General features: G+C 37.3%; 2 protein-coding genes across 2 annotated transcripts; both read left to right on the forward strand.

The window, feature by feature from the left end:
• Positions 1-1,310: 1,310 nt before the first annotated feature.
• LOC104157462 (chromosome unknown open reading frame, human C18orf54) lies at positions 1,311-11,232 on the forward strand. The gene is made up of 7 exons (XM_009694792.1): positions 1,311-1,623; positions 3,376-4,152; positions 5,640-5,790; positions 6,982-7,090; positions 8,509-8,640; positions 10,166-10,239; positions 11,124-11,232. The coding sequence occupies exons 1-7, from the start codon at positions 1,311-1,313 to the stop codon at positions 11,230-11,232; spliced, it is 1,665 nt and encodes a 554-aa protein (XP_009693094.1).
• Positions 11,233-17,848: 6,616 nt separating this feature from the next.
• DYNAP (dynactin associated protein) lies at positions 17,849-27,168 on the forward strand. Its single transcript, XM_009694793.1, has 9 exons — positions 17,849-17,926; positions 19,772-19,996; positions 21,288-21,494; positions 22,831-23,064; positions 23,887-24,040; positions 25,206-25,315; positions 25,485-25,598; positions 26,251-26,397; positions 27,052-27,168. Exons 1-9 carry the CDS (start codon positions 17,849-17,851, stop codon positions 27,166-27,168), a joined length of 1,386 nt encoding a protein of 461 aa, XP_009693095.1.
• The last annotated feature ends 220 nt before the right edge of the window (positions 27,169-27,388 follow it).

Below are 27,388 nucleotides of genomic sequence, written 5' to 3' on the forward strand. Positions count from 1 at the left end.
GGCTGCGCGGCCACCACTGCGCCTGCGCGCCGCCATTTTACAAAGGGGTGCGGTCCCTTCAAATTCGCTGCGCGGCAAACCCCAGAGGAGCGCCTGTTGTGGGTTGGGGTGCTCGGGTAGGAAGGAGCTAGGGTGTCGCACCCGTATGGGTGTGCTGCTTTGGGCGCTTCTTTTTCTCACGCTGACTGCGTCCTGTGAGGGAGAAGGGGCTGGGGGTGCCCGCCACGGCCGGGTCCGCCCTGCCTCTGTGGTGTGTGAGGGTGGGCCTCCAGGAGGTCTCCGTGCCGGTCGCGCTGCCCTCCGGCCGGTGCCTAGCCGGCTCCTCGGCTTTCCAGGGCAAACCACTCCGGCCTTGGAAGAGCTGGCCTCCGCTGTGCCTTTTGTATATAAATCCTTGTGCTGCTACTGTATGATGATCCTTGTACGCATGCGATATAGCATATAGCAAAGTTATTAATCTCTGTTGTTTGTTACAGCACCTGTTTCCTTCACACAACAGATTTTCTGAATGATATTTTACCTACAGGGATGAAATGAACTGTTAAGTTTCTTTCGGTGACGTTGATCGTCCTCATTAAAGCGTTTGGAACCAGCCTGCACTTCCAACTCTTCAATTTACAGTTTGTGGGGTTACAAAGGGAGCTTGGATTGAGTTGACTAAATTGCAAAGATAGGGCAATTCTAAGTGCTCCCGTGTGGCTTGCGAAATTCTTTTGCTGTGTGTACCCATTCTGGTTATATAAAAACACCTGCAAGGGTAATGGCTTCCTAGTCTTGTTACATCAAGTTGTTTATTTTTTTCATACTAAGCTACTTCTGGTTTGGTCCATGAACGCTACTATTTTGTGCTGGTTCTGAAATCAAAATTATGATACTTCTGTGTATGAAGTATGCTGAATCGTATGTTTGGTGACAAATGTCAGCAATTCCTACATGAAATTCTCCTCTTGCAAAAGCGAGACACTGAGGTTCCTCTAGAACTAGCAAGGAGCTGGATTTTCTGGTGCTCGTATTTTTTTCCCCACTACTAAAGTGTCGCTATTATCTTTTTTCCCAGAGCTTTTATTTTCTGCCTTTGACTTTTCTAGGAGTGGCACATATGTATGACAAACTTATTTGAAAAGCAGCAAGCTGAATAGCTAAATAGCAGGTTTTAGGAAAATACTATGAATTATAGAATAAAAGTAAAAATTTCTAGATATATTACAGTTTGAGAAGACACTTCAGTGCAGTTGATCACTTGTGTTTTTTCTTCCATTTAGATTGATTAAAAAGATGAGTGAAGATTCTAACAAACCTGGATAAAAACCATGACAAGCTCAATAAAAGAAAGCAGTGCCTGCTCTCCTGATTCAGCAGTATCTTCTCTTTTAACAAGCTATAGCATTGACAGCAATAATCCATACTCAAACAGTTTGATTTGCTACAAGGACAAGCTTTACAGCTCTGCATCTGAGGCTTTGGAAGCTTATATTGAAGATTTCAATTTAAGTCTCACATCTTCAGAAATAAGCACTGGAAAAATTTGCATATGTCACAGCACTCCCAAAAAAGTTAAGTTTTCAAATCATCATGCCAAAGAAAAACATGGTATGTCTCTGCAAAGATGTTTAATAAGTTTTGGTGTTTGCTGTTCTTTTCTTTTGTTTTTGTTTTCATTGCCTATGGTATTGCAAGTCCTTGTCTCACACCAGGTGTGTTTTGTTGAAGGAATACTGGCTGCACAACTGCTTGCAATTCTTTATGGTATAGCAAATGATGCTTGATCATGGTTAGCAATGTTTGTCATTCTCTGTAATGCTTTTTCGTAAATGCTTGGTGGATTGGTGAGAATTCACAACCACGCTCATAGATGCAATAATAAATTACAGAGTATGGAATAGAAATTGTATTTTCTATATGTGAGTATATACTAAAGAGAGTGTAAATCATTGCTTAAACCTGAGTCTTGAAAAAAAATCTCAGTTTCCTTTCCAGAGTAAGTAACATCAAAATCTAATTAATTGAAGGACTTCCCTTAAACACTGCTTTGGCGTAGAACAAAATTTGCCTCTTATCCGTTGTTTTTTATGTAATGTACTTTTGGGCCTGAAGTCTAACCCAACTCGGTAATGTATATTGGTTTGAATAGGCTCTTGTTAGTTAACTTGAATAAATAAATACTTAATTGTTTATATGAACTTTCATGAGAAGATCTAGGGTAGATAACTGCTTGAGCTAATTTATGTTGCACATGCTTTGTCCATTACATCTAAAATAACAAAGTCCTAAGTCCAGGCAGACTTCATACCTGAGAAAGCATGCTTTCCTGGGTTGCATTGGCATGGACAGTTATGGTAGCATATTGTATTATTCAGGGCTTTTTTTCTTCACTGTAGCCTATAACCTTCCTCCAGCTTCACACCTTTCCTCTCATTCTCTTAAGGCCATTGTTTTTTAGCTTTGTTTAGCTTCTGGTTTATATTTTTCTAATACAAACTACTTTCTACTTATGTTGAACTGATTTCCCAAACAAAAATAAGCATTCTGATTATCACTAAAAATGAGAAACTGTTCTATGAAAGATATAATCTCCTCACATTTTACTCTGAAATTTCTCCATTGCTGTCCTTTGCAGAAGTCTCATTAGCTCTGTTCACATATTAGCTCGTCTGCATATATGTTTTGTATGTTACGATAGTCTGTAATATACAGATTTCACTTACTGTGATACTACAGTGAAAGTGAGGAAAAAATAACCTCAGGTACTAGCTGAGGAAAACCTAATTTTGTGAATCAAAGTGCTTCATTGTTTCAGTAAAAAAAAAGGACTTAATGCTATGAAATTCCCTGAAAACTGTCAAGTCCAATCTTATACAGCACATTAAGTTTCTGTAGAATCACAAAATGGGTCTATAGGCCCATTATCTAGCTACTTACCTTGCAAGTTATTGCTTCTAGCCATCTTTTTCTCCAGTAAATGTGCTCAGTTTCAAGATGGGGAAAGTCATCCCTAACATTACTGCACAGAGGAAATGTTGCTGTTAGGACTGAAATACTAAGGACATATCTGCAAAATATACAGTTCTGAATGTGAAACTAAAAAAGGACTGTAGAATGTTGATTTCTTTTTTCTCTTAAACAAGAAAGAAAATACTCAAAGCTGCACATGTTGTGTATTGTGAAAGGAGGGGTAACTTTTGACTGGTAAGTTTGGGTTTTTTTAATCAAGATTCTGATTTGAAACAGAACCACTTCTGCAAGAACTGTAGTTCAGTACCCCCTGTAAGGAATATATTTCAGCTTTAAAGTATTACTTCATGTTAGATCATCCAAATGTATCCTTTTGGTACGCTTGAAGTTTAGCAATTCATGTAAAATATCTTTGTTTTTCAGCATTGGATGGTTTTAATCAGCACGTAGGATTGGGTTCTCTTGCTTCACCCTCTACAAGGCAGAGTGAGTGTGACCCAGACTTGATTAGCCTTGCGACGGATGATCTGTTAGGATTTCCAGCAGATGGATCACTGCCCTTTGTCCAGCATAGTCCTTTTAAATCAAGGCATCATAGTAGTGAGTGGAACAGACAGTCTCTTAAAACATCTTTCTGCCCTTACCAAACCTCATTACTTGATACTGAAAGCAGTTTCAGTCTCCAGGAGAATGGGAAAGCTGTTGCTCACCAGAATCCACACAAAGACTTCAGCAAAAAGAAATGCAATGTGCATACACCCGATAGGTATGATTCTGTCTCCTCTAAGGAAAGTTCAAGATCCTTGTCTTTCGAAGAGAAGTCTAACGCTTTTCCTTTTAAGAATTATCCAAGGTGGCTTACCAGTCAGAAGTCTGACCTAAGTGTATCGGGGATAAGTAGCATTCCCAATTATGACTACCCAGTCTGGCTTAAGAGTTACAACCTTTTTTCTGATTCAGCTAAAGAAAGCGATGGTCAAAATTTTAATGGACAAGGCAAAGCTTCCTCTTCACAAGCTTTTGAGATCCTGAAAAAAAGATATTCTGAAGATAAAGACAGTTCTCATGTTTTTGAACAAAATGGTTGCCTGGATCTGAGAGGTGATAACAAAGTAGAAGAAAGTTGCAGCTATGATAGTCCAGATGCATGCTTCCCATTTGATAACTCAGTTTTGAGACAGGCTAAAAAGCCATTCAGAGGTAACTATATTTCATATAATTTGGTTTTTAATTTTGACTGTATGTGTGTAAAGACGTACATTTTTATAAACCAACGCACTCTAGCTATGTTAGTCTGACTGCACTGTACAGTAGAGGTATTCGCTTCCATCTTTGACAAATGACTCAAAGCACAAGTTAAACAGCTTTTATACTTGTAAGTTTTCATATATAAATCAATATTTAAGCATTCCTTTTACAGCAAAGTATTTATTACAGTGGCATATTTAGTACCTTACTGCAAGATAATTACAGTAATTCCATAAATATTTTAATAGAATTTCAAGCATTAAATTCCGTGAAGTGTAACCTTGGGGGAGAGAGATTCCTAAACATAGTGTAAATGAACCTGTCAAATTGATAAAAAATACCAGTTATTGTGCAGTCTTTTTCTCTACTTTACACAGTCATCAGGAGATATTTGTAACCCATCTATTTAGGTTATCCAGTGTCTTCAGTTTATGTGAAGATTTTCCTTGGGAATCTCTCACCTAGCTACTCTTTGCAGCAGGCCATCGCTCTTTAGAAGCAGGGAGGTCCTGTGGTGAAGCACCATCTTTGTATTATGAAGTATCAGCGAGATTTGCTTTGATATGAGAGATTAACATTTCAAAGTGTTAATTACCTTCACTTCTGTCTAAGTTTATTCATTTAAAAATAAAAATATTTTTTCTTTGTTATGCAAAGCATAAATACTGATCTCTCCCGTTTTTCAAGAGGTTATATATAAACAACATTTTAACTTCGTTATATTGTGAATTCAAAGCAACAAAATGCTGGATATACAAATGTCTGCAAATACCTTTCTAATGTGTATGCAGAATGAACTTTAAATACAGGGTTATGTCTTTTTGACACAGACAGTTTTACCAATTGTGAACAGGCTAGGTATAAGAAAATTATATGAGAATGTATCTGTCATTTTGAGTGCTTGTCTCAACCTATTTTTAAATGTGAGCCCTATATGTGATTGTATATGTGATTTGCATGTATATGTTGAATGATTTCTCTGAGGTGTCTGTAAAAGCAGCTATTAGAAAAACTTGTGCAAAATAGTAAGAAAACCTAAGAACTTACAGTATTAATAAGTAATATTTAACATTGTATTGTGAATTAACATTAATTCTGTTTTATATAGCATTAAAACCATTAAATAATCTTGAATGCTGCATATGATACTTCCTTTACATAAGTTAGGAAAGGAAACGCTTGGCTACTTTAAATACTGTCCTGGCTAGAACCTTGCAGATCATGTTTGGTACTGATGATTTACACACCATACAGCCATACAAAGATAACCGAAGGAGTTGTATTCGGGCTATGCTCTCTGTAAAACATTTCCAGTGCTATTCATCTGTAGTAACTTTCTCTGAGTCTTACATAAAATTAAAAGTAATGTGGAAATAATGCTCTTGAAGAGGGTTGGACACATTGTGTCCTTGTTTTTTGGTTTTGTTTTTTTTTTTTAGAAGACCAGCTTGAGCTACTTACCTTCAAGGCTGACAGAGGTCTAGAGAGGTCAACTGAAGATTTGCCAAATACTCTGGAAAATGATGGCAGTCCTTCTACTACAGATATACTAGGAGCAGTATATTCATGGGAAAATGCTCGAGGTGCTTTGTAAGTAAACATGTATTTTGGACTAATTTGTTCGTGAAAATGCATCATGTATTTAATTGCTTTTGTATATACATTATAAGTAATGGTGCTGTGGCATGTACATAAAGAAAGGATTTACTATTAGATTTCTTGCTAGTGCTGAATGTTTGATATTTCAAGGTCAGGATATTGGTGCACTGCTTTCCCTTTCTCATTGACTTGCAAAGCGTGCTAACAATATTACTTATTGTTGCTTTTTAATAATATCTTTGTATATCAATGATATATAAGAAGTATTTATTTCAAGAGACAAATTATTTAATGGACCTTAAATTGACAGATTTACTAGTTTATGATCGATAGTTTATGAAAAACAAGTTAATAGTGGGAAGTTCCTTTTTTAAAAAATGTGGTGTGGCCTTGAAGTTTTGGATCAGTCTTGGGAGTGAAATCTCAGTTGTTCAGGAACTGAAAGGTTATTTCATAGGATCAAAGATTGCTAAAAAGCAATACTAGTATTTCCTCAGTTTCCTACCGTTTTTAAGAAGCTAGGTGTACAAGGTTCTGGGTGTTGTCTGGCAGTTTCCCTTTACCCCAGAACATTCTGAACTATTGCTTAATTTTAGCAATATTTAACACGTGAGTAAAAGTCTCAAAAAAAAAATCCTGCAGGTGATAATAGAAGTGGTAGTATTCATGGGTAATAGAGGCTAATAATCTAACCTCCTGCTAGCCACCAGAATACCTACAGAGGAGAACATCACTGGAAATCAGACTTCATTAATGTCTGTTTCTATGAGACTACTAGCTTTGAATTAAAGTACCTTAGAGACTGTAGAAGAATTGGAGGTCAGTAAGCAGAAGGTAACTATTTTTCTTTAGGTGTTGAATATTAATGGAGGAGTACTAGGTGTAAGAAAAACACCTATGTGTAAAAAAAAAAAAAAAAATTACAGCTAAGAAGTCCTTACCTTTCCTTTTTTGTTTAGTTGAATTTTATGGCTACTTGGGTTTTGATTATACCGGCAAAACCGAAAAAAATAGTTAAATGTTTCTCTCACATACTCCAAAGTGTTGACAGAACTACTCAGTACCCCCTTGGTGTTGCACTGACGCAATATCTGGTTTGATCACAATGACTATATCCTAAAACACTTCTTTTAGTTTATAAACCTGTTGTTATTCTCCACTGCATGTTTAATGTTGGTTTAGCAAACCACCAGTGCCTGTGTGCTGTGAGGACATGGAAAGTGCTCTACCATTCCCCAAGGCAGATAGCATACAAAAATTCTTGGAAGACTGCTTAAATGACAAAAATAAGGTCAGTAAAATTGAGTATTTATTTCTGACTATGCCCAAAATATGAGAGACTGGTAAATATTAGAAGGGGTATACCTGTAAATTGTTTTTTCTTCTTCTATAATACATAAAGTAGAATGTCTTAACTGCAGTAGTTTAGTCATATTTGAGCATGATGAATTCATACAGTTATTAAATCCTATAATCTAATCCTTGGCCATAATTATGATTAAGAAAGCATCTAACTATAAAATGCTTTGCCTAGTAATAGCTTGACTGTTACACTCCACATTTTGTTTGAATAATAATTTTCCTGCCTCGAGTAAAAGAGGAAAATTTTTTTTATTGACGTATTAAATACTACTAATTTCTTAGCCTGGCTGGTGTACTGTTGGGTATGAGTCAAGTTCAAGAGGTAAGTTAAATAATATATTTCTGATTATTTATGCTGTTACACTGGAATTGGATCATGGATTGAATTTACTCTTTTGATTATTCATTATTTTATTCCCATTCTTACATATTAATCACCTTCTTGGCAGTCTGAATATTGTTCAGTCTTTCATTTTGATTATATGAACCCTTTATCCTTTTCTCAACAAGGGAGATGAGCTCTGAGCCCAGTATTCTAGTTGAAAGGCGTACTATTAATTTATGTACTGGTATGCTTCCTTTACTTTCTGCCCTGTTGTCCTTGAATCTTAACTGCTCTAAGCTTCTGTTTTCCCATCTTGTAGTAAACAGAGCATTACCCTTTAAGGTTTTTTCCACTGTGGGACATACTTCTGTTTCCCTTAGGAGTTAATTGACATAGAACCTTACGATGTGCATGAGTAATTCAAATTATTCTCTCTGAATAGTGCTTCGCTGTATTTCATCCTTCATGCTTCCTGTTCTCTTGGTTCTGCTAGATCATCAGACATTTCTAGACATAAGTATTTCTAGATTATCCACAAATTTTTGTCCCCTGGAGTTAATTTGTTTTTTTGATTATAGAATGAGCAGATATGTAGATGCTAATTATATGAATAAATCTATGTTTATCATTAAGGAAGCTTACTTGCTCTGTCAGTTATGAAATGTTGAAACGTGCCAGCACTGCTGTCATAGCATTACAAGGACTGACAGTCTTAATATTCTTGAATTATTTTACAGAAGCCAGGGCTGAGGCCTTTCTGTGTTGCTTCACATCCTCCTAACAATGTATGTATTTACAGTGACTTCGCTGACCAGACAGTGGCATAAAGATGAACCAGTGTAGCATCATACATGTACAATTTATAAATAGACCTTTAACGAATAGGTAGAGGGAAACACACCGAGAAATTAGCCTTTAAATTGTTTCAGGGAAACTTCAAAAGTTGTTTCTTTTATTTTGTTTTGGTTTATGTGCACTGCAGTACACTGCAAAATCAACAAATTCTTGGGGTTTTGGTTTAGGAAAGTGCTTTTTCTGGAGGTGATCATCACAGGCCCCTTGAAGCTTTGAAGCTAATGTTGTTTAAACTTCATGCAATTCAGGGAAGTTTAAGCCAGAATGAAACTGCTGAGCAAAAGGAAGAGTTTGAAAAGGTGAGTAGTCAGTTTCCTTAGGTTGTATCTTGCCAAAATCAATGTGCTCTGTGCATTTGTGAGAAAAATTGTTATTCCTTTGATAGACTTGGTTTCCAGCCATCTTAGAGCACTGCCAGCAGATTCAATCCAGTTTGCATCCAGAGCGCTGTGCCCCAAATTCCCTGTGTTTTGTTGCTGCTGTTGCAAACTGGGGGCCGTGTGCTGCTTTAGCCTGCAGTCTCTGCTGCTGGCAGGGGCACTGCTTGTGCTTGTAAGCCAGGAGATGGCGGCATTTCAGGCAATCCTGCCCGAAGAGAGCCGGTTGGGCTCTCCTCCGCTGCTTTAGCAATAGCTGTCTTCTGGAAAAAGTTGTCTTCCAATAATATCCCTGTTAATTCTATGCTTTCAGGGGCATGTACCAAATTTTTAAAAAGCCAGATACTCTCAAATGCTCTATCCTTGCCTCCTTTGGCATCAGCAAGTTGGTATTTTGTGGCACTTTGTTTCAAAATTATTTCATAGACTTTATTATTTCATTTTACCTTTCATAATGCTGCTTGCATACAGTTCTTAAGCCCTATGTCCTATACTTAGTAGTGAATGAAATGCTCCGTGTACATCTGGATCGGGTGGGCTGGGGGAATGGGCTGACAGGAACCTCATGAAATTAAACAGGGGCAAATGCAATTCTTTGCACCTGGGAAGGAAGAAACCCTGGCAGCAATACAGGCAGGGGACTGCCTGGCTAGGGAGCTGCTCTGTTGAAAATGCCCGACAAGTCTTGGTAGGTACAAGCTGAACATGAGCCATCTGTGTGCCCTGGCAGCAAAGGAGGAACAGCAGGGCCTGGGCTATATGGACAGGAGCACAGTCAATGGATCAAGAGAATTGAGTGTCCCTCTGTATCCCCTGGCACTTATTAGACAACATCTATAATATTGCATCCAAGTTTAGGCCCTTCACATCAGGAGCAACATCAATAAGCTGGTGGAGGGGCACCTAGGTGGTTGGGGGCTACAGCATTTTTTTGGGGGGGGCAGGGAGGAGCTGGGAGAACTGGGCTTGTTCATGCTGGAGAAGAAGAAGTTTTGATGGACCTAATAGAAGTCTTCCTGCACCTATGAGGAGGGTATCAAGAAGATGGAGCCAGAGTTGTCTTAGTGGTGCATGATGGAAGGATGAGAAACAGGCAGAAATTGAAACAGGAGGCTCACACTGGACACTGGGAGAAACTTTTGAAACTTTTTAACCCTGAAGACAGCCAAGCACTGGAAAAAGTTGTTCAAGAGGGGTTGTGTGGTCTCGGTCCTTGGAGGTTTTCAAGATTTGACTGGATAAAGCCCTGAGCAGCTTGCCGTAACCTCATAGCTGCCTCTTTTCAGCAGGAGCCCACCTCCTGAGGTCCCTCCCAACCTGAATTGCTTTATGATGCTATAAAGTTGTTGGCAATACTTTCCAATGCAATGTGCTATAAAAATTCCATGTTTTCTGTCATATTGAGTTACTTTTCCTTCCCTCAGTTAACAATTTTTTTTTTTTAAAGCTTTCTGAAAAAGCAGAAGCTGAATTAAAACTGCGTGACACTAAGATAATCCCTCTTACTAATTCTATTCGGAAGTAAGTGACCGTTAATTTTCTGACTTTTCACTGTTTTCAGAAAATGCAGAAAAAGAATGATAAATTATTGGATAGAGTTGTCGTGTGATCTGAAAACTTTGTTAAGAATAAGCCAATAGTGAATAATTAAAAACATGGCAGTTCATGGAGCAGAGAAATATCTAGTGAATGGTTGCAGAGATGTACTTTGTAAATAAACATTTGTATTTCATCTATAGCAATAGATTAATTATTGCTACACATGGACGGGCTTTAAAATAATCAGACTCGGAGAAGTTTGTAATATTGGACAAAATATTTTCTTAACTACAGTGGAGAAAATAATTGCTAAAAAGCATATTTCATTAATGAAATCAGCAGAATCCTACTGAACAGTTCTAAGTGACTAAAGAAATAATGAGTTTGAGAAAAGGCAGAATGGAAAACAGGCTTTTATGTAGAAGACTTGTTTCAACAAAACTCAGTGTTGCAGGATAATTTTTATACTGTCATGTAAAATTAAAAGACTTGAATTTTAAAAATACAGTAACTTTCAGTGTTGATATGCTATTTTATGACATAATGTTTTACAGTGTTTAACATCCTATGTTAAATACCCATTCCATAATAATTTAATAGAAACTGTGTGTTTGTGTGAGCACCTATATTTGAGAAGATGTATTTAAAATTTCAGTTCCAAAAAGTGTTTTATTTTTTTAAAAAAGCCTTACTGTATTTTATAATCTCTAAAACAGAATAAGTGGGACAGTTGGACATAGAGATGTAAATTGTATATAATACCATTCAAACCAATAAGCTGTTTGTAAGAAACCAACATCACTTTGTGTTAAATGTAAATAGCAATAGATACACTGTTGTTAAAGTCTTCATTTTTCCTAATCTAGGGCTTTACACTATTTGTCACATCTTGAAAGTCTTGTTGAAGATAACAGTAACCAACAAAAGCAAAGCGATGATCATGAAGATAAAGAAGAAAAAAATAATAATCTGTGAAGCTGATATCTAAGAATATTTTAATATTGTGCAATTTAAATAATTTGTCAGCCTGACCACTGGTCAAAATTTTTTTGAAAGCTGAACCAGTGCTGCGTGTTCTCAAAAATGTTGTATTCAGTATTTCTGTATGTACTCGTTCTTTTCATTAATTACTTCAAAGCTTAATTGAGTGGTAGTGCTTCCAGTAGGATCTAGCAATATGTGACAAGAGATACCACTTTTAAAAGAATATTTAATTAAAATAATGTGAACATTTTCATGGAAGAATCTCGTGTGTTCATAAAAATTTAAACTACTAAACTCTCTGGCCCATTTTAGTCATCGCTTCATTACACGGCCTGTTAGAAACAGGGGGAGCTCAATATCATGTGTAAAGTTAAGCAGTAAGGTTTAACAATAATATAATTATGTAATATTTTCAGTGCTGTACTTTCTAACAGGACTTGAGTTGATGTCATTGCGTGCTCCTTGTTCCCTGACCACAAACTTACCAAATATATTGTGTCAAAAAGTGTCTGAACTCTTTCTGAATTGTCCCCCTTTCACATCCTAGTAAAGCGTGGTTCTTTGGGAGGAGGAGACACTTGTTTAGAGGCCTCCTGTTTAGGAGCACAGAATCAGTTTCAGCTGAACTGATCCAACAGCTGGTTGTCTCTGTTACTGGGAAGTCCTAATCTCCCTTCCATTTTCCTTGGCTTTGTTCTTCGCTTTAGAGCATGTAAAATCCTTCAGTTGGCCTAAATAGGCAGAGAAGTAATAGAATTTTTTTTTTTTCAGCATAATTGAATAGAATTAGCTTGTGAAAGCCACTGATAAGCACTGGAACTTGTGGAGGGGAGAGAGGAGTAGGACTTTGCCCATTTGGCAACAGCAAATTGAGAGACAAAGACAAAAACTGTTAACTAGTAATTTGAGTTGTGAATTGAAGTATATTGACAGAATATTTTGAAAGAAGCCTTTTGTACCTCTTCTGAGGCTTATATAATGTAGCCTAGCATTTTATGCTGTCAGTAAACAAAACATGTATTGCAACATGCCTTTCCAGTGAACTCTTTCCTTTGGATATTTATAGGTACGCACAGGAAAGCAGGTACCTGAGCAGGTACTGATTCTGAGAAACGAAATAAAAACCAGAAGAAAAAGTAGAAGGAAGATTAGCTACGTATTTCTCCCAGCCATGTATTTCTCCTATCTTCCTGTTAAGAATTAGTAAGTAGAGAGATAATAATAAATGACTTCATTTTATGACTGTCATGGCATCACGAGAGCATAGGTAGATCATAAGTAATAGGTCATAATGTATTTCAGGCAGATTTTATTGGTCTTAAGTGGTAAGAGCTAGATCTGAAATCAGACTACAGAAAATGAAATTATTCCTCTAGAAAACTTTCTTGTAGAAGGTTTTATAAAGCTGAGACATGAATGTACAAACCAACTGATGCTGTCGGTATAACTGTTGTCTGTATTGAGACAGTATCTGTTTGCCAGTGGTCATTTTATCAAAGGAATTCAGATGTGCAAGGAAAGATGAGGTTTTGTTCCTGACATCACACATGTCTGAGTGTGGATCATGATGAATTTGCTCTACTTTTGCACTATTCTGGATGTTGTGTGTAGGTGGTTACGCATAGCATGTGTATGCTGCATTGTTTGAGCTAGTACACCTCAGACTCTGAGCACAACTGATGTGGCACTGCCTAAGCTATCATAGCTAGGTTTTTGAAGGGGCTTGTGCCTATATAGCTCGCTGTAGAAAGGTAGATTTATTCATCCAGATACTGCTTGGCATGCTGGTAGCACAAGCAAAGTGGGCTCAAAGCAAGACTTGATGCCCTGAGAGTACTTAGAGGTTATACCACATTCCCCTTGTATCCTGCTTGCAGGGGTGCATAGGGCAAATGTAAAGCACCTCCTGCTCCCTTAGAACTTTTCTTGATGTTAGGGTAGAGTTTGTTTGCTATTTAGAAGGTCTTTTTCATTAATTCTCCCTTGGAGAATCCTCATAGCTATCCATATTTGTGAGATTCTTTGGAGGTTTCTGTTAGCCTCCAGATATTTCTCCTTTACCGGTTTAATGTACTTTGATAGAGAATTTCAGCACAACTTTTGGGGGGTTTTATGGTATACAGACCTAGGTAACAAAAGTATTGTTGACATTATTTAATATTCATATTTACTAATTTTGTATTGGTCAGGTATGAAAGGCTTTGATCATGGATAAGGTCCGCTGTGTGAGGTGCTGTACCACACAAGATAAAAGTACCTTAAGCATATGAAACTAAGCAACAAATGAGTGATACTTTCCAGTTGTAAACGATAGAAATTCCAATAAGAATAGAACAAAATTTTCAAAAATCCAAATAATAGAACACTATTAGTAAGTGGAAAGTACTGGTTTCACATAAAAATATTTTTTTTTAAATGCTACAAAGATTTTTATGGCCATTAAAGAGTATTTTAAAGAGGGCTTTGATCCCTTTTATATCAATGGAAAAAAGTAACTTCACTGGTCAGTTCTTGCAATTATAGCTGGAATTTAGTTTCCTTGTAAGTTAGAATAAAGAAGTTGCCACTCAGGAAAAATAACGGAATATGTAAGTCAAGTACTACACAAAAGTAATTGCCATAGCCAAGATGCCAGTGATGTTCTTGTCCTTGAGGCTAGATCAGAGAAAAGGAATTTTATTGAACTTCTATAGTGACAGTGGGAAAGCAAAAAGGCAGGCAGAAAGACAGAGACCAGGACTGGGAGGAAATACTGAAATAAAATAGCGGGGCTAGATAGAAGGAAAGTCACTGTTTCTCAGCAAGTTACAAGAACTGTTTGCTAAGGATATACACAAGTAGTTGTGATCCTATGTATTTGCATATACAGGAAATCTTTTATGAGGAGGGCACTTCCTGAATTACAGTGTATATATATCACTAAAACGGAGCTGAGGGAAGTAAAGGCTTTGATGAAGACAAGTATTGTGGTCCTAAATCTCGTGAAGATCCTCTCTGTGGTAAGACTGACTTGGCATGGTGGGAGGAAAATAGATGGGATTTTTGTCTCGGGGATTTTTGCCCTTTAAAGGCTTAATGAGAGAGTCCATTGTGATACTGGTCTTGAAATGGAATGACTGTATGCTGCAGTTATCTCTTCCTCTGTAACAGTCCATTTGCTTTAGCAAGTCTCTCTGTATCACTGTATTCACACTGATACAAAAAGGTGCTGATATAGGAAATCTTAATTTCAGGCTCCAGATATCATGAAGATTAACAATGCTTCCAGCAGAGGGTTAATTTGGCTAGAGTTTATAACTGGTTTAGTCTGAAAAGGAGAATCTGAAAAACTGCAAACCCCATAGTCACTTATTATGAACCTATTAATTCTTTTCCTATGTCACTCTGACACTGCCAGAGCAGTTCTATTTGTTTTCCAAGAGATGCTTATGGATTCCTACATATATCTGGAATTGTGAAACCCTTGAAAATCATGATGCATATTTTCTTACTTGATCATGGATTCTGTGATCTACCATGGTTTTTCATTTTTGTGTCCTTACTCCAAATACTTGGTCACCTTTACAGTTGGTAGGTGTCTCACTGTGCAGAGAGAATTGCTGTTCAAAGAGAAATGAGAAGAACTTTTCATTAATTTTAATTGACCTGATCCTGCTGTTGCCAATTTGAATGGCTGAGCTTTCACAGCTCTTCCAGAACAGAAAAGAAAGCACTGCTGAGCAGAGATGAGCTCTGTCTCATAAGGAAAAATAAGAATAAGAACTTCTTTTAGTTTAGGCTTACCAACTTGGGAAGGAAGGCTTTAAACTAGAATTAATGGGGACTGATGACAAAAGAATGTAAGTGTTATCAGTGGAAAGGTGACCAGAGGCATACTAACCATGGATGTAGGGTTTTTATAAAAAGGACTGAAGCAATATGGAAAACAGGGTAGTGAATATATCTGCTTAACATTTAAGAGATCTATACTAGTGCAGGCTGTATGGAAACTAAATGGAAGAATGTGCAAGGTTCTATACAAAGTTGCAATTTAGGCAGTGTAAGTGTTTACATGGTGGGATATCTCATTTGTTAATGAATTAATACAGAAAAAAAGCAGAGGTGGCTCCTGAAAAAAAAGGGGAGGGAAGATATGTTTCTCTGTGAATATTTATCTTTGTATTGAAGTCTAGAATATAGAGGGAGATAATCTGTTAAAAGTATCTTTATGATAATAAAAGGAGAAAAGTGCCAGAGTGCTGTTATGTTGACCCACAATTAAGACCACCAAACCAAGAAGGATAAGATGGAAAGAACATTTTTGTAAACAACTGACAGAATAATTTGCCTTGAGGAGATAATAGTTAACCAAATATATTTGTTGGGAAAAATAAATTGAATAGAGAGTACCCAGGGTAATTTTAGTCTAGGATGATGTCAGGTTTTGATACAAAAGGTGAAGGTTAATACAAGAATTTTCTCTACAAGTTTTTCAAGATTTTTACAATGGAAAAGAGGAAGAACAGAAAAAAAGCAACTACGAGAAATACAAAGATCTGTTTGCAAAATCCTATGGAAGAAGTCTAGGAAAAAGGTGCTCAGGAGTTTGGCAGTTCATAAAAATACATATATTCAAGATATAGTTGCAGGACATCCTAATATGGAACAATGAAAATAAATGTAGTACATCTTGTAGTTCTCAATGGTCTTCAAGAAGGAAGCATAATGGAAATAGCTAGAATTGTCCCTAAAGATGAGTCATCTTGGACTTCTGTGCTTTTTGGAAAGTTCAAAGTACAAAAATGAGAGACAAGGAAGAAGAGCTGTCAAAGATAATAAAATAACCCAAAAGTTCTTTATTGCTTATGATGGTAAACAATAAGTCCCTTAGTGATATAAGGGAGGACCAAGGAAAATTTTGGTCCGTGACCTCCCTGCAGAGAGTAATAAATGATGTCAGTGAAGGTATAACTTTACTTAAAACATCAACAGCAATGGGTGGTGGATAAAGCTCAGACTATGACAGGGAAAACATGATTGATAAGTCTTACGCAAGCTACCTGTGTTCAGTGGACTATGCCTACCAGGATTAACACTAAGCTCTTGGAGAAATGGCTGAAGTTATCTTCAAGTTGTCAGTAATGTTTAGAACTCAGTGCAGTCCCATAATGGTCTAGAAACGGGACTAGCAAAGTCACTTTTAACAAAAAGTCAGCTAAATGATACCAAATAATTATAGGGCAATAAGCTTAACCTCAGTTTCCTAGAAGTTCAGAAGTACAGAATCAAACGTAGAATATATCAAGGAAATGAGGAGGAGAGAAAAAAAAAAAAAAAGGAGAGGTCATTACAAACACTGTGTATTACACAAACCTAGTTTCCTTTTTATGACCAGGTAGCAACATTTAACACTTGTGTGCCTGAGAACAAGGAGTCATAGTCTATATTAAATTATTTTTAGAGAAGTGTACAGACGGGTGGAAAACAGTACTTGGAGAGCAGTTAACAATGAAGTCTATTGCTATTCTTTATTTTCAAAATGTGGTGGATTTAGAGAAGATCCAGAGGAGAGTGCCTGAAATGATTGTGGAGACAGAAGAGCTGCCTAATAGGGAGAGAATAAAAAGGCTCGGACCTTCGGCTTGGAGAGGGGAACGTGTGTTTGATGTTGCTCAATTCCCACAATACAGAAACGTAGGAGGCCTTAAAGGAGCTAGTAGGAGATCTGTTTAGGACTGAGAAGTTCTCTTTGTTTTAACCAGCAAGCAGTAAACTTAGGGGAATATAAGTAGCTACTCCTTGAGTAGATACTCAGGGAGTATCAGCAGGTTCAGAAAAGACTTTGTCTAAGTCATGGAGTTTTTCATAGAATGAAATCTAACGGCGAGAGGCTATTTCCTCTAGCATCTTCCATCCAACAGTTACGTGTGCCTGTAAAGTATGCAAGGTGTAACCTGGAAATAGTACCCAGGCTATGCTCTCCCTTATCATTTCCTGAAGTCCTGTTGGAGAAAAAGCACTGGGCTGGATGTACTGTTGGTCTCACCTTGTAGGGCTTTTCCTGCGTAGTTAGGTCCATTGCAGGAGGGTAAAATGTAACAGTTCTGTTGCAGCAAGAGTGATTTAGGCTTGTGAAAACCTTTTTAACAATAATAATATGTAAGCAGGGAAATGGGTTGCCAAAGAAGTTCTGGAACCTCAACCGTTTTTGTGGTTGTAAAAGTAGATTACACAACCAGCCAAAACTGTCATTTAAATGTATTAGGTCCTTAGCATAGGTAAAGAACTAGATGACCTCTGCTTTTTTTTTTCCCCCCAAAGTATTTGATGGTTCAGACTCTATCTCATTGTCATGTTGTGTCTTAGGGTTCATGTGATACGTGAATAATGTTAAATCTGAAAGTGAAAATTGTCAGACCTTTCTGTTGTAGTTCAGTGAAGAAGAGATTTTGTATTGCATCACATTTCTTCAAAATGGTACTGCACTAAGTGCCATTAGTGTTACTATGCAGAAGATGAGTCACTTCCTTGGACTCTGTAACATAACTGAGCACATATTGGAATTAACATTCTTTTGTTTCAATGTTTTTCTTGTCTTCTGTGGACTAATCTATTTCAGCTTTACTAAATGGATAACCAGGCATTTGAAATGTATGGAGAGAGCATACAAAGTTCTTCAAAAGGAAAAGAGTGTCCAAAGAAAGAGGTACCAGTCATTTTCTTTTACAATGCTATCAAAACGCTATTAACAGAGTCAGTCTGAAGATTAAACCCTTATTTTGTAATATGACCTAATCCTATACTATTAAGAAGGTCCTGAAGAAAATAAAAGCTGTAAAGGGCTTCAACTGCTAAGGTTCTAAAATGCATAGCTTCATGTGCACTAGCTAGGATCTGAACTGTGAGACATAATTCCCTGGCCCCACTTAAGTTAATAGCTGAATTCTTTATCCTCTAACTACTGGACAAAGTAATTATCTTTGGAGGATTCCCCATTGATTTTAACAGAAAGAGCTACTTAAAAGCTCATCTTGTGGTAATGTTTAGCATCTCTACTGAGTTACACATTAGAGTACTGTTTCATCTTTCCTTTTTTCTTTGCCCTTGAGAAAAGTAATTCTCCGTAATTTTCCCATTAAAGTTCTTGCTTCTTGGGATTTGAATTAACTTCATGCAGTAAGAGTTGGCATATCGCTCATAAGCCGTTACATTTGTTTGCAGTCAGCACAGTGCTGCTTGGCTATAAATATACCAAAGCTAGTGATTTCCTCGCAACATAACTCACTCCATACAGTTGTGCTGAGGTTGAATGTTCTGTATTAGTTGTTATTATTATGCAATATGTGCAGCATTCTTTTGACTTTAAAAATAATTATTGAATTGGTGCCACTGCTGTGAAAAATGCTGTAAATTAAAGGTCCTTCAAATCTGGAAAATGGGGATCTTGAATACATTTAACTATAAAGCCTTGTTCTCTGATGAGACTCTGTGGTCTGAGTACTACTGTTGTGATATTTAATTGAGCACAAGCTTTAAAAAGGGAGTCACTTAAACTGAAGAAAAGATTATTACCAAATAGAACATGGTGATATTTTGAGCACTTTTCTGCTGGCAAGATAAATGTATTTGTAAAGAGCTTTTGTCACATAGATTCATGAAAAAGGTCATTGTGTTAAAATCAGCAAACAATCTTCAAATTTTTCATTTCTGATTATCCAGCTTAAGCAATCAACATTCATAGCTCATTTTCAGGCCCTCATCAGCTGAAAAATCAGGCTTTTAAAGATAGATCATAGAATCATTATGGTTGGAAGAGACCTCAAAGATCATCAAGTCCAACCGTAATCAAGCTGTGCACCCAGAATCAGTAAAGAGTTTTAAAATTTGGGCCAGAGAATGCAGTTTTTATTCATCTGAAGCTGCAACTTCAGCAGCAGGAAAGGTTAAGGGAGAGGAAACACTAAATGTCCTCACCAAGGTGATGCTTCATGGTGCTGAAGTGCCTTGGCCTTCTATAAAGAACTTGTGTGCATCTGCGTGCCCAGCTGCTTCTCCCCTTCACCTTCCTCCAGAGGCCTGAATGTCCACAAAAGAAATTTTCAGTAAAGAAATGATGCCCAGAGCAGTTAGATGAAATTTCCCCATTCTGGCCTGTCTTCTCCACTGCCAGGGAGCTGGGCCATGTGAGATGTGACATAAAGCAGAGGCAGCATATCTGCCCCAGAGATGAAGGTTTGCCATGAGTTGATGCTACAGGTCTTCAGCGTTTTGTGATATAAATTAGAAACAGCAATGAAAAAATCTTTAAGCGTTTGTGAGACCCCAGGATGATGAAGACGTGCTGCTACTTGATGAAATAATGAAAGGACAGCAACAATCTGATAACATACTCTATAAGGTTTCCCTGTACTGGGCCCAATAATTTGGCTATACCTGTGATTCTGAAAGGCATACTGTTTTGATTACAAAAGGAATATCACAAACTTTCTTCTGTGTGTTAGATCTAATAAAGATTTCTTTTTTTGTTTGGGGGGCTTTTTATTAATTTCAGGTAAGAAAGAGCAACTGGTCCCTAATGAAGGTCTTTCTAGTTTGTCTATTGGCCTGTGTTATCACCACCGCAATAGGAGTGCTGGTCCTGTCCTTGGTCTATGTAAATAACCCTGCCTTTATTAAAGAGACGGATGTCAAAAATGATGGTGCCTCTTCCTCAAAACCAGATGAAAAAAGTGTGGATATCAAATTTCAGTTCCTGAATCATCTAGGGAAATCAAAGGTAAATTGTTCATCTTGTGCAATAATATTCTAGCATCATATAGAGAAGTTTAATGAATTAATTTCACCTAACTATTTTTTAAGCATTAGGTGATCGGTCTAAACCTGTTATCCAGGCTTCTTTTACAATCCATGGGGAGAGACACAAACTTACTGACAGCATTTCGCTCCAATTCATAACAGATGTTGGAAGCGGTATGGATCTCTGGAGTCCCTCTTGGAGAGCTGAATAATTGCTCCAACAAATTAGGCTTGCAAGACAAGGCAACCATTTTATGTGCGATTCTGAAATTACAGAGTATGAAATTCTGAGAAACAAAACCAGAAAGATCAAATTTTAATGTAAGCCGAGTAGCACACTAACCTTTTCGTTCTGAGGACTGGATTCAAACAAAGTGTTATGTTTAAAAAAAAAAATGAACTCCATGATCTTGTTTCAGTGAGCTAAAATGAATTAACTGACAATGTAATGAAGCCCTAGGAATTATGTAGTTTTTGTTTAGGTTTTGACACTTAGATATTTTGTTACTTAGATACTTTGATACTTAGAGAAACGTATCCTTTGAGCAAACTCTAAAGACATACTCCATCTTCTAAATATATCTTTATATAAAAAATAATTCCTGATTAATTTTTGCTTTTCAGCAAAAGAGGGAAAAGGATAGATTAGATAGTAGGGCACTTTAAACTGACAACCACCATGCTGGTACTTTTTCATGTTAAATTTAACTATGTAATTAATTTTCAAACAAAGAATATTTTTAAGAATACAAACAAAAGTGTTTAAGAGCAGAGCAACCCTTTTAATTAATTAACTTAATGCCCTGCCTCAGTGCAAGATGATTCTTTCAAGTACAAGACGTGTTCTAGAGGCAGTACAAATATTGGGAAAGGAATAGTTTCTGGTGCAAATAGTTTGCAACCGCAGAAATTCAGGAAAATGTCTTAGGATATGTTCTAAATGTTTTGAATCTAAAAGTTTAAGCATATATGTAACTGATTTCCCAGATCAAAGTCCAGAATGATGTAAAAAGAGGGGGAGCAGATAATTTTTTTCTTGATATCACTATTTATCTCTCATTTGTAGAAGCAATACTATTACATCACGGCATGAGAAAGTGTATAAATGATTGCAAAAAGTGATTAAAATACATACAGAGAGAATCCTCACTGAGAAAAGGAATATGTCCCTTCAGTATTGCCCAGATGAAGAATTTTCTGAAATATTTTTGGATTGTTTGCTCGCCACTGTCCACAATTAATACAGTTCTCCACTCTCACTAACTTCACAGGTACATAACTACCCAGGTGGTGAAATTCAGTGGGCAAGATTCAGGAAGGATGTAAGTGAATATCAAAGTGATGAAGAAATGGAATTTGGAAAAAGTATTAATAACCATCGCTCCAAAATGACTTTTGGAACCTTACGGATCAAAAGCAAAGGGATTCGAGCTCCCCACTGGCATTTTAATGCCAATGAACATGGCTACCTGGTACAGGTATTGTCGATTCTTTCAGCTTTCCCAATTGGTTTTGCAGTTTAAAGCATCACATATATATATAAGATGTACATATGTAAAAAAAAAAAATCATATACATTATATAAAAATGTTAACAGGTAATAAAAGCAAAATTACCATTGATTGATGTATGATATTAGTTTTCCTGCTTGAAATAACATTTTGAAGTGGAGTTACTTGAAATAGGCTGTTTAATGTTGTTACTTGCAAAAGTAGCAAACACCTGTAGCTTCCAATGAAATATAAAAAATGAGGTCAGAGGAGAATTTGGATACCTGAAAGTTACAGAATTTTATGTACTTATCCAAGTGCTTAGAATGATTAAAGTAATTATATTAGAGAACCATCGCAGAATCACAGAGATGAAGGACTGTTGAGGTTCTTAAGAAAGCCTCTGGCTCTATCCCCTGTCTTGATGCAGGGTAAGAACACCTAAACTATACCTGATAATTTTGTTCAGTTTTTAAAAATTTTCAACAAAGAAGCTATTACAGAATCAAAACTCAGTTGTTTCCCATGTTTCATCACACAAACCATTATCATGTTTGTGCTGGTACACAAACCACATTTTTGTTTATTGCAAAAAAACATCCTAATTTCTCCTCGTTTATCTCCATTGCTTGTGGAGACCCTCACATCATCTTTCTTTCTCACAACTTTTTATACATGGAAGACTTTTTTTCCCATACAGTCTTCTCTTTCCTAGACCAACTACCCCTCCCTTTTCCCCCCCAAATAAATTTTCTTTGAAAAGGTTTGCCCTATCTCACCTGAGTGTCAAATTTCAAGTCTGTAAAAATAAAGAAAATAAAAGAGATAAATAGAAACCGTGAGGGATTCAATATAGCGTATTAATTTGAAAACAAAACAATCTTTCTTTGGAAGCACAGGTACTTAGATATAGCTTAATGATTAATTTATTTCTAAGAATAATTATTCATATTTTGATGAGCATAGAACTGAACAACTAGAGCTGGATGGGGGATGCTCCTTGGAGTAAGGCATTCCACAAACACCTGGTCCTCTCTCCAGCAGTTTTTGGTCAAAGATGGCTCCTTTATAGCTGTTCACAGCCTCTTTAATAAGAAATGGTTGAAGTATGAGCAATGTGTATTTGTCACGTGTTCCTTAAATGTTCTAAAATTTTGTCACTTAAAATGCTATTCTAGATTTAAGTTCCCAAAGGCTCGTTAGAGAGTGCATTAGGATCCGTTTTTTCCTAACAGCCTTCAGGTTATTTGAATTATTGATTTGCTGCATATGGATTAAATGAGAAAACTTTCATTAAGATTGTTAAGTTCTGATTATATTGCAGGGAACTGCCTGGATTGGAGTAATTGGTGCAGATGACAGTGTGGTTACCACATACAATGTCACGGCTGGTCAAGTGATCTTCTTCCCTAGAAACACTGTGCATTGGATAAAGAATGTAGGATCAGAAGACTGTCTGTTCTTGCTGTTTTTTACCACACATGAAGAACTTCAGACCTTGGATGTAGATGATGCATTTTTCTCTACCCCAGAGGATATAGCAGCTAGAGCATTAAAGGTTTGTATGATAGGATAGCCAGCCTGTATCTCATCTTCTACACATTAACATGGCAGTCCAGGTGCTCGCTCTGTTTTTTGGAGATGATCCCCCTACCTCAGCTGTTCTCTTTAGTCCCAGAAGTGCAGAAGGATGTACACGTCTTTTGTGTAACACTGGGCCACCCTGTGTGTTCCTTTATACACAAGGAGAAATAAATGATGATGGTCTCTCCAAGAAACTTTTTCTACTCTACTCTTCACATTTTTCCCCAGTTCATGGAGGATCCTCCATATTTCCGAGGGTGGAAAGGAAAATAATATAGTGAAGCCCAAAGCTACTGTAGAATCATAGAATCGTTTAGATTGGAAAGGACCTTTATTTCCCAGTAGCCCCTTGATGAATTCTGTGGTATGAGAAGTTCTCATAGGAAACTACAGATAAGTCCATCTCCTTGTTAAAACAGATCTTATTTGAACTGACTGGTTGGCAATGTCCCTTGAGCAGCAAGAATACAGCCACGGAGTTTCTGCTGAGTCGGAGGAATTTGCATGCTCAAACCACAGAATTGTGATAGACCTTCCCACCCTGAAACAGTTTGATGGGAGACGGATCAAGTTTCCCTTCTGCTCCAAATCTCTTTGATAACTGAGAAGGAAGAGCAGAGCAAAGGAACAAAATAGAGTATTGACAGGGTGAGGCAATTAAAGAGATGAGATATGGCCACAAGGCAGAATTTGTGTACCACCAGGTACTAAGGTGGGATATTCAATGAAGCAAAATTTTAATTCCGCAGTTTGCTGTGTGTATCTGTCAACGTAATATGCATTGTGTGTCCCGCAGCCACAAGGTGGAGTTAACTTCATCAGAACATTCAAGAAACAAGTAGAAGATCAAGCAGTTAACCTCCCGCCAAACTTAGATGAGCTTGTACAAAATGCCACCTATGTGCAGTCTCCGGACAACCTTGTATGGCAGTACTTCTACAATCTCAAAGGTATACACCTGAGAACTTTGTGTGTGAGAGCTCCTTGTGTTTCTAGAGGGGGAGAGGATCTGTAATCAATTCACTGAAACAGGAGTTTAAAAGTATATAGAGATATTATAAAAATTTAAGGAGATACAATGAGAAATAAATTGGTAATACATCTACTGACTGTCCTTTGAAGTTGTATAACCTGATTCTTATCTCCAAGTAGTTAACCCTTTTGATTTTAATGTTTCTATCTGCAACAGTAGATATGAGAACAGAATGCCAGTAGGCAGCAGGGCATGAGCTAAATACTTCCCAGCTCAATGTTCTCTACTGATGTACGTAACCAGGACTGGTGTGTTCCCTGCTGCAGTTAAGTTAAGCAATAACCTACACCTAAACTGTTCATTCAGAAATTAAAATCTAACAGGCCAGGACGCCCTGCAGCAGATTAGCTGGAGAGTGACTGGTGCTGAGCTTCTTAGAATACCTTGTGTTTGCCTATGAAATGTCAATGGATAAACACCTTAACATATACCTAATTATGTGTCCCCCCCGCTTTCTTTTACAAATACAACTTCATCAACAGTATTGAACCATATTCACTGTTCGATTTATCAACAATGGTATTAAACAACCCTCTGTACAGCCTGGATCTAGCGATTACCAGTGAGCACCTAATAAACATAGATGGCAAACTTGATTCCGAGGAGCACAGTCTATTCAAGAAGCTATAAAAAGCAAATACAGGTCCAGAGGTCCACACACAGCTGATGGAGGTCACGACAAACAGATGCGTGACAAAAATTTTGCACTTGGACCAAAATGTTCTTCTGCCTTGGCAGTACTTTACAAAACATTATGACACACCCTCAGTACCATAAAGGTTAACATGAATTAATATACTGAAAGTTAGCGTGTTCTTTAAGTGTATGGTTATTGACAGCAACTTGGAAAAAAATCTAGTCGGGGTTTTTCATTATGAGTATCTGACTGCAGAAAAATACAGTAAAGGAGATTGCATCGTCTCTAGTGCGTGAAGGATAGATAAGCTAATGGATTCCAGAGGCTCGTAAGATTCGAGACCTCAAGTTTAGTAAGTAGTAATGACTTGAAGTTGGCCAATACACTAACAAGCAATGTTAACCAAACCTTGTTGGAAATGCTCATTTAGCTGTCTTTGTTTTAGGGTCAGCAGAATATCCTTTTCCAGGAGGAATCTTCCAGTGGGCTCGCTACCGCATAAATGGCACTGGACTAAATGAAACAGAAAAAATTTTTAGTGAGTCGCTGAACAAGGTACATGCTTTCAAGTGGATACTGTAGCTATTTAAACGTAAGGCATAGTATGCTATTTAAACATACGGCATAGTGTGCAATTTCTGTGGGTCCATCACGGCTTTGTCATGTATAACAGGGATATAACAAACCCGGACGGTTTTCTGAACATTTTTATTCTGCTTTTCAGCATGAAAATACCCTTACCTTAGCAACTCTCAGGATATTCAGCAATGGACTGGGGCAGCCTCATTTCCACTTCAATGCTAATGAGATGGGTTATGTCATTAGCGGCTGTGGACAGGTAATTTATTACGTCGGTGAGGGATAAGTCAGTGGAGTTTTGGCTGTAAAACAATTACAGACCTAATAATTGATTCCCAGCCCTGATGAATAATACTACAGTAAGTAGTATTACAAAACTGACAGTGTCCACGTTTTCCTTCTCCATACAAAATTTTGATCTCAGTTACATTTGTGGAAGCTTGGCTAGTCAAAATGGAGTTGTACAAAGAGCAGAATGTGTCCATCTTGTTAAGCTGGTCAGCAAAATCACACGCGCTTGTTACAGGAATCACCACTCTCCTGAACACTGGGAGTACAAAACAGAAAAGCAATACTTTTGATCTAGCACCTCTGAGCAACAGATAAATAGAGAAAATGTAGTGAGTATTAAGATTTAGAGTACAGGATTTTATTACATGCTTTTCACTCAGTGCACATTTGAATTGCAAAGATAATTGAGATGGAATGATGAGACTCCATAATGTGAGGACTTACCATGTTCTTACTCAGGAATTTTCCTAGGACCCCTCTACCTTTTTGGAGTCTCAGTGAAAGCACTGATGCTGCGCTAGCTGATTTCGGTGCAGTGCTGGGACCGCCACTGTGTATTTATCCAGTAACAGCACACTGAAAATTGTTGTTGTTGAATATTGCTGCTTTACTTGCAATAGGTTGGAGTTATTCTCTCTGGAGTCACTGCCAACTTCAACATTGGCATTGGAGACGTCATATTTTTCCCCGTTGGAACTCAACATTATATCAAAAGCGTATGTGATGAGGATTTGTTTTTGATTCTAGCCTACAGTACAGGAAACCAGGTGAGAATTCATATGGGCAAGGGGAGTAAAAAAAAGTGCAGCTGTCCATAACCTTATGCTTTTCTCATGCATGTAAGCTTTATGCTTTGGTGCGCACATTTCAAAAGAGATTCTAATAATACATCAAGTACACCGACAGTGCAAATCCCCTCCTGGTGTGAACGGTTTGCATGCGACACCTATCAAAACTCTGTACACGGAAACAGGAGGTGGGGAAGGCAAAGGTCAGGTCTGTGGCAGGGTGTGCCATGCTCCAGTGTGCGTGCGCGTATGTGTAGGTGTGTGTAAGAGAGGTGGAATTCGGGTCGTGTTTGTGCATGAGGTGCTGCTGGTGTTTAAGAGACAGAGCTTGTCCTTGGGCGGAGTGGACACGCTGAGGGTCTTTGCAAGCTCTCCCGAAAAGGGAGAGATCCTCATAAGCCTTGAACAAGTCTATATCCTAGGAGCCAGAGCAAGAGTGGATTTATCTAAGGTTACACATATCCAGTGATTTTGATAGCCCAGTGTAAGACTTGTCGTTAGTTATATACTTTTACATTAATTCAGTTTCATCTTGGATTTGAGGTGCACTTTAATATTCTGTATTATTAATATTGTAAAAATTATCAGGTAGCTATGAATATTCTTTTTTAAATACTGTCTTTTTCTTCATAGCTGGAAACTCTTCGTATGAATGACTACTTCCATGGAACAGCAGATCATATCCTTGCTCAGCTTTTTTTCAAGAAACAGGATGAGTTTAAGAAGTTCCCAAAGCCTGCCAAAAAATAACCTCTCTTAGCAGTTAATGGCTCCAAGAATTTTTTCACGAATGCCATGTTTCTAGCAGTACTTTTTGGTACCTTTCTCGCTATTTATCCAGAGGAGATGTTCAGAAAAAAGAAGAATTTGGTGTTATTAATTACAGAGAGTTATTTTCTTTTTGTATTTTTATCGTGTTTTATTTATAGTGCAATGTAATTTGATGGACTGTATATTAAAGTAATTTCTA

Source organism: Cariama cristata, unplaced genomic scaffold (assembly GCF_000690535.1).
Source record: "Cariama cristata isolate BGI_N322 unplaced genomic scaffold, ASM69053v1 scaffold26862, whole genome shotgun sequence".
NCBI lineage: Eukaryota > Metazoa > Chordata > Aves > Cariamiformes > Cariamidae > Cariama > Cariama cristata.

Bases quoted from the DNA above. Each gene is read 5' to 3' on its own strand.
- LOC104157462 (XM_009694792.1), top strand. From the start codon at position 1,311: ATGACAAGCTCAATAAAAGAAAGCAGTGCCTGCTCTCCTGATTCAGCA. The intron at 7,091-8,508 runs GTCAGTAAAATT...GTTTTGGTTTAG, and splicing joins GCTTAAATGACAAAAATAAG to GAAAGTGCTTTTTCTGGAGG. The intron at 10,240-11,123 runs GTAAGTGACCGT...TTCCTAATCTAG, and splicing joins CTTACTAATTCTATTCGGAA to GGCTTTACACTATTTGTCAC.
- DYNAP (XM_009694793.1), top strand. From the start codon at position 17,849: ATGGATAACCAGGCATTTGAAATGTATGGAGAGAGCATACAAAGTTCT. The intron at 19,997-21,287 runs GTAAATTGTTCA...CTAACTTCACAG, and splicing joins ATCATCTAGGGAAATCAAAG to GTACATAACTACCCAGGTGG. The intron at 23,065-23,886 runs GTTTGTATGATA...TGTGTCCCGCAG, and splicing joins TAGCAGCTAGAGCATTAAAG to CCACAAGGTGGAGTTAACTT.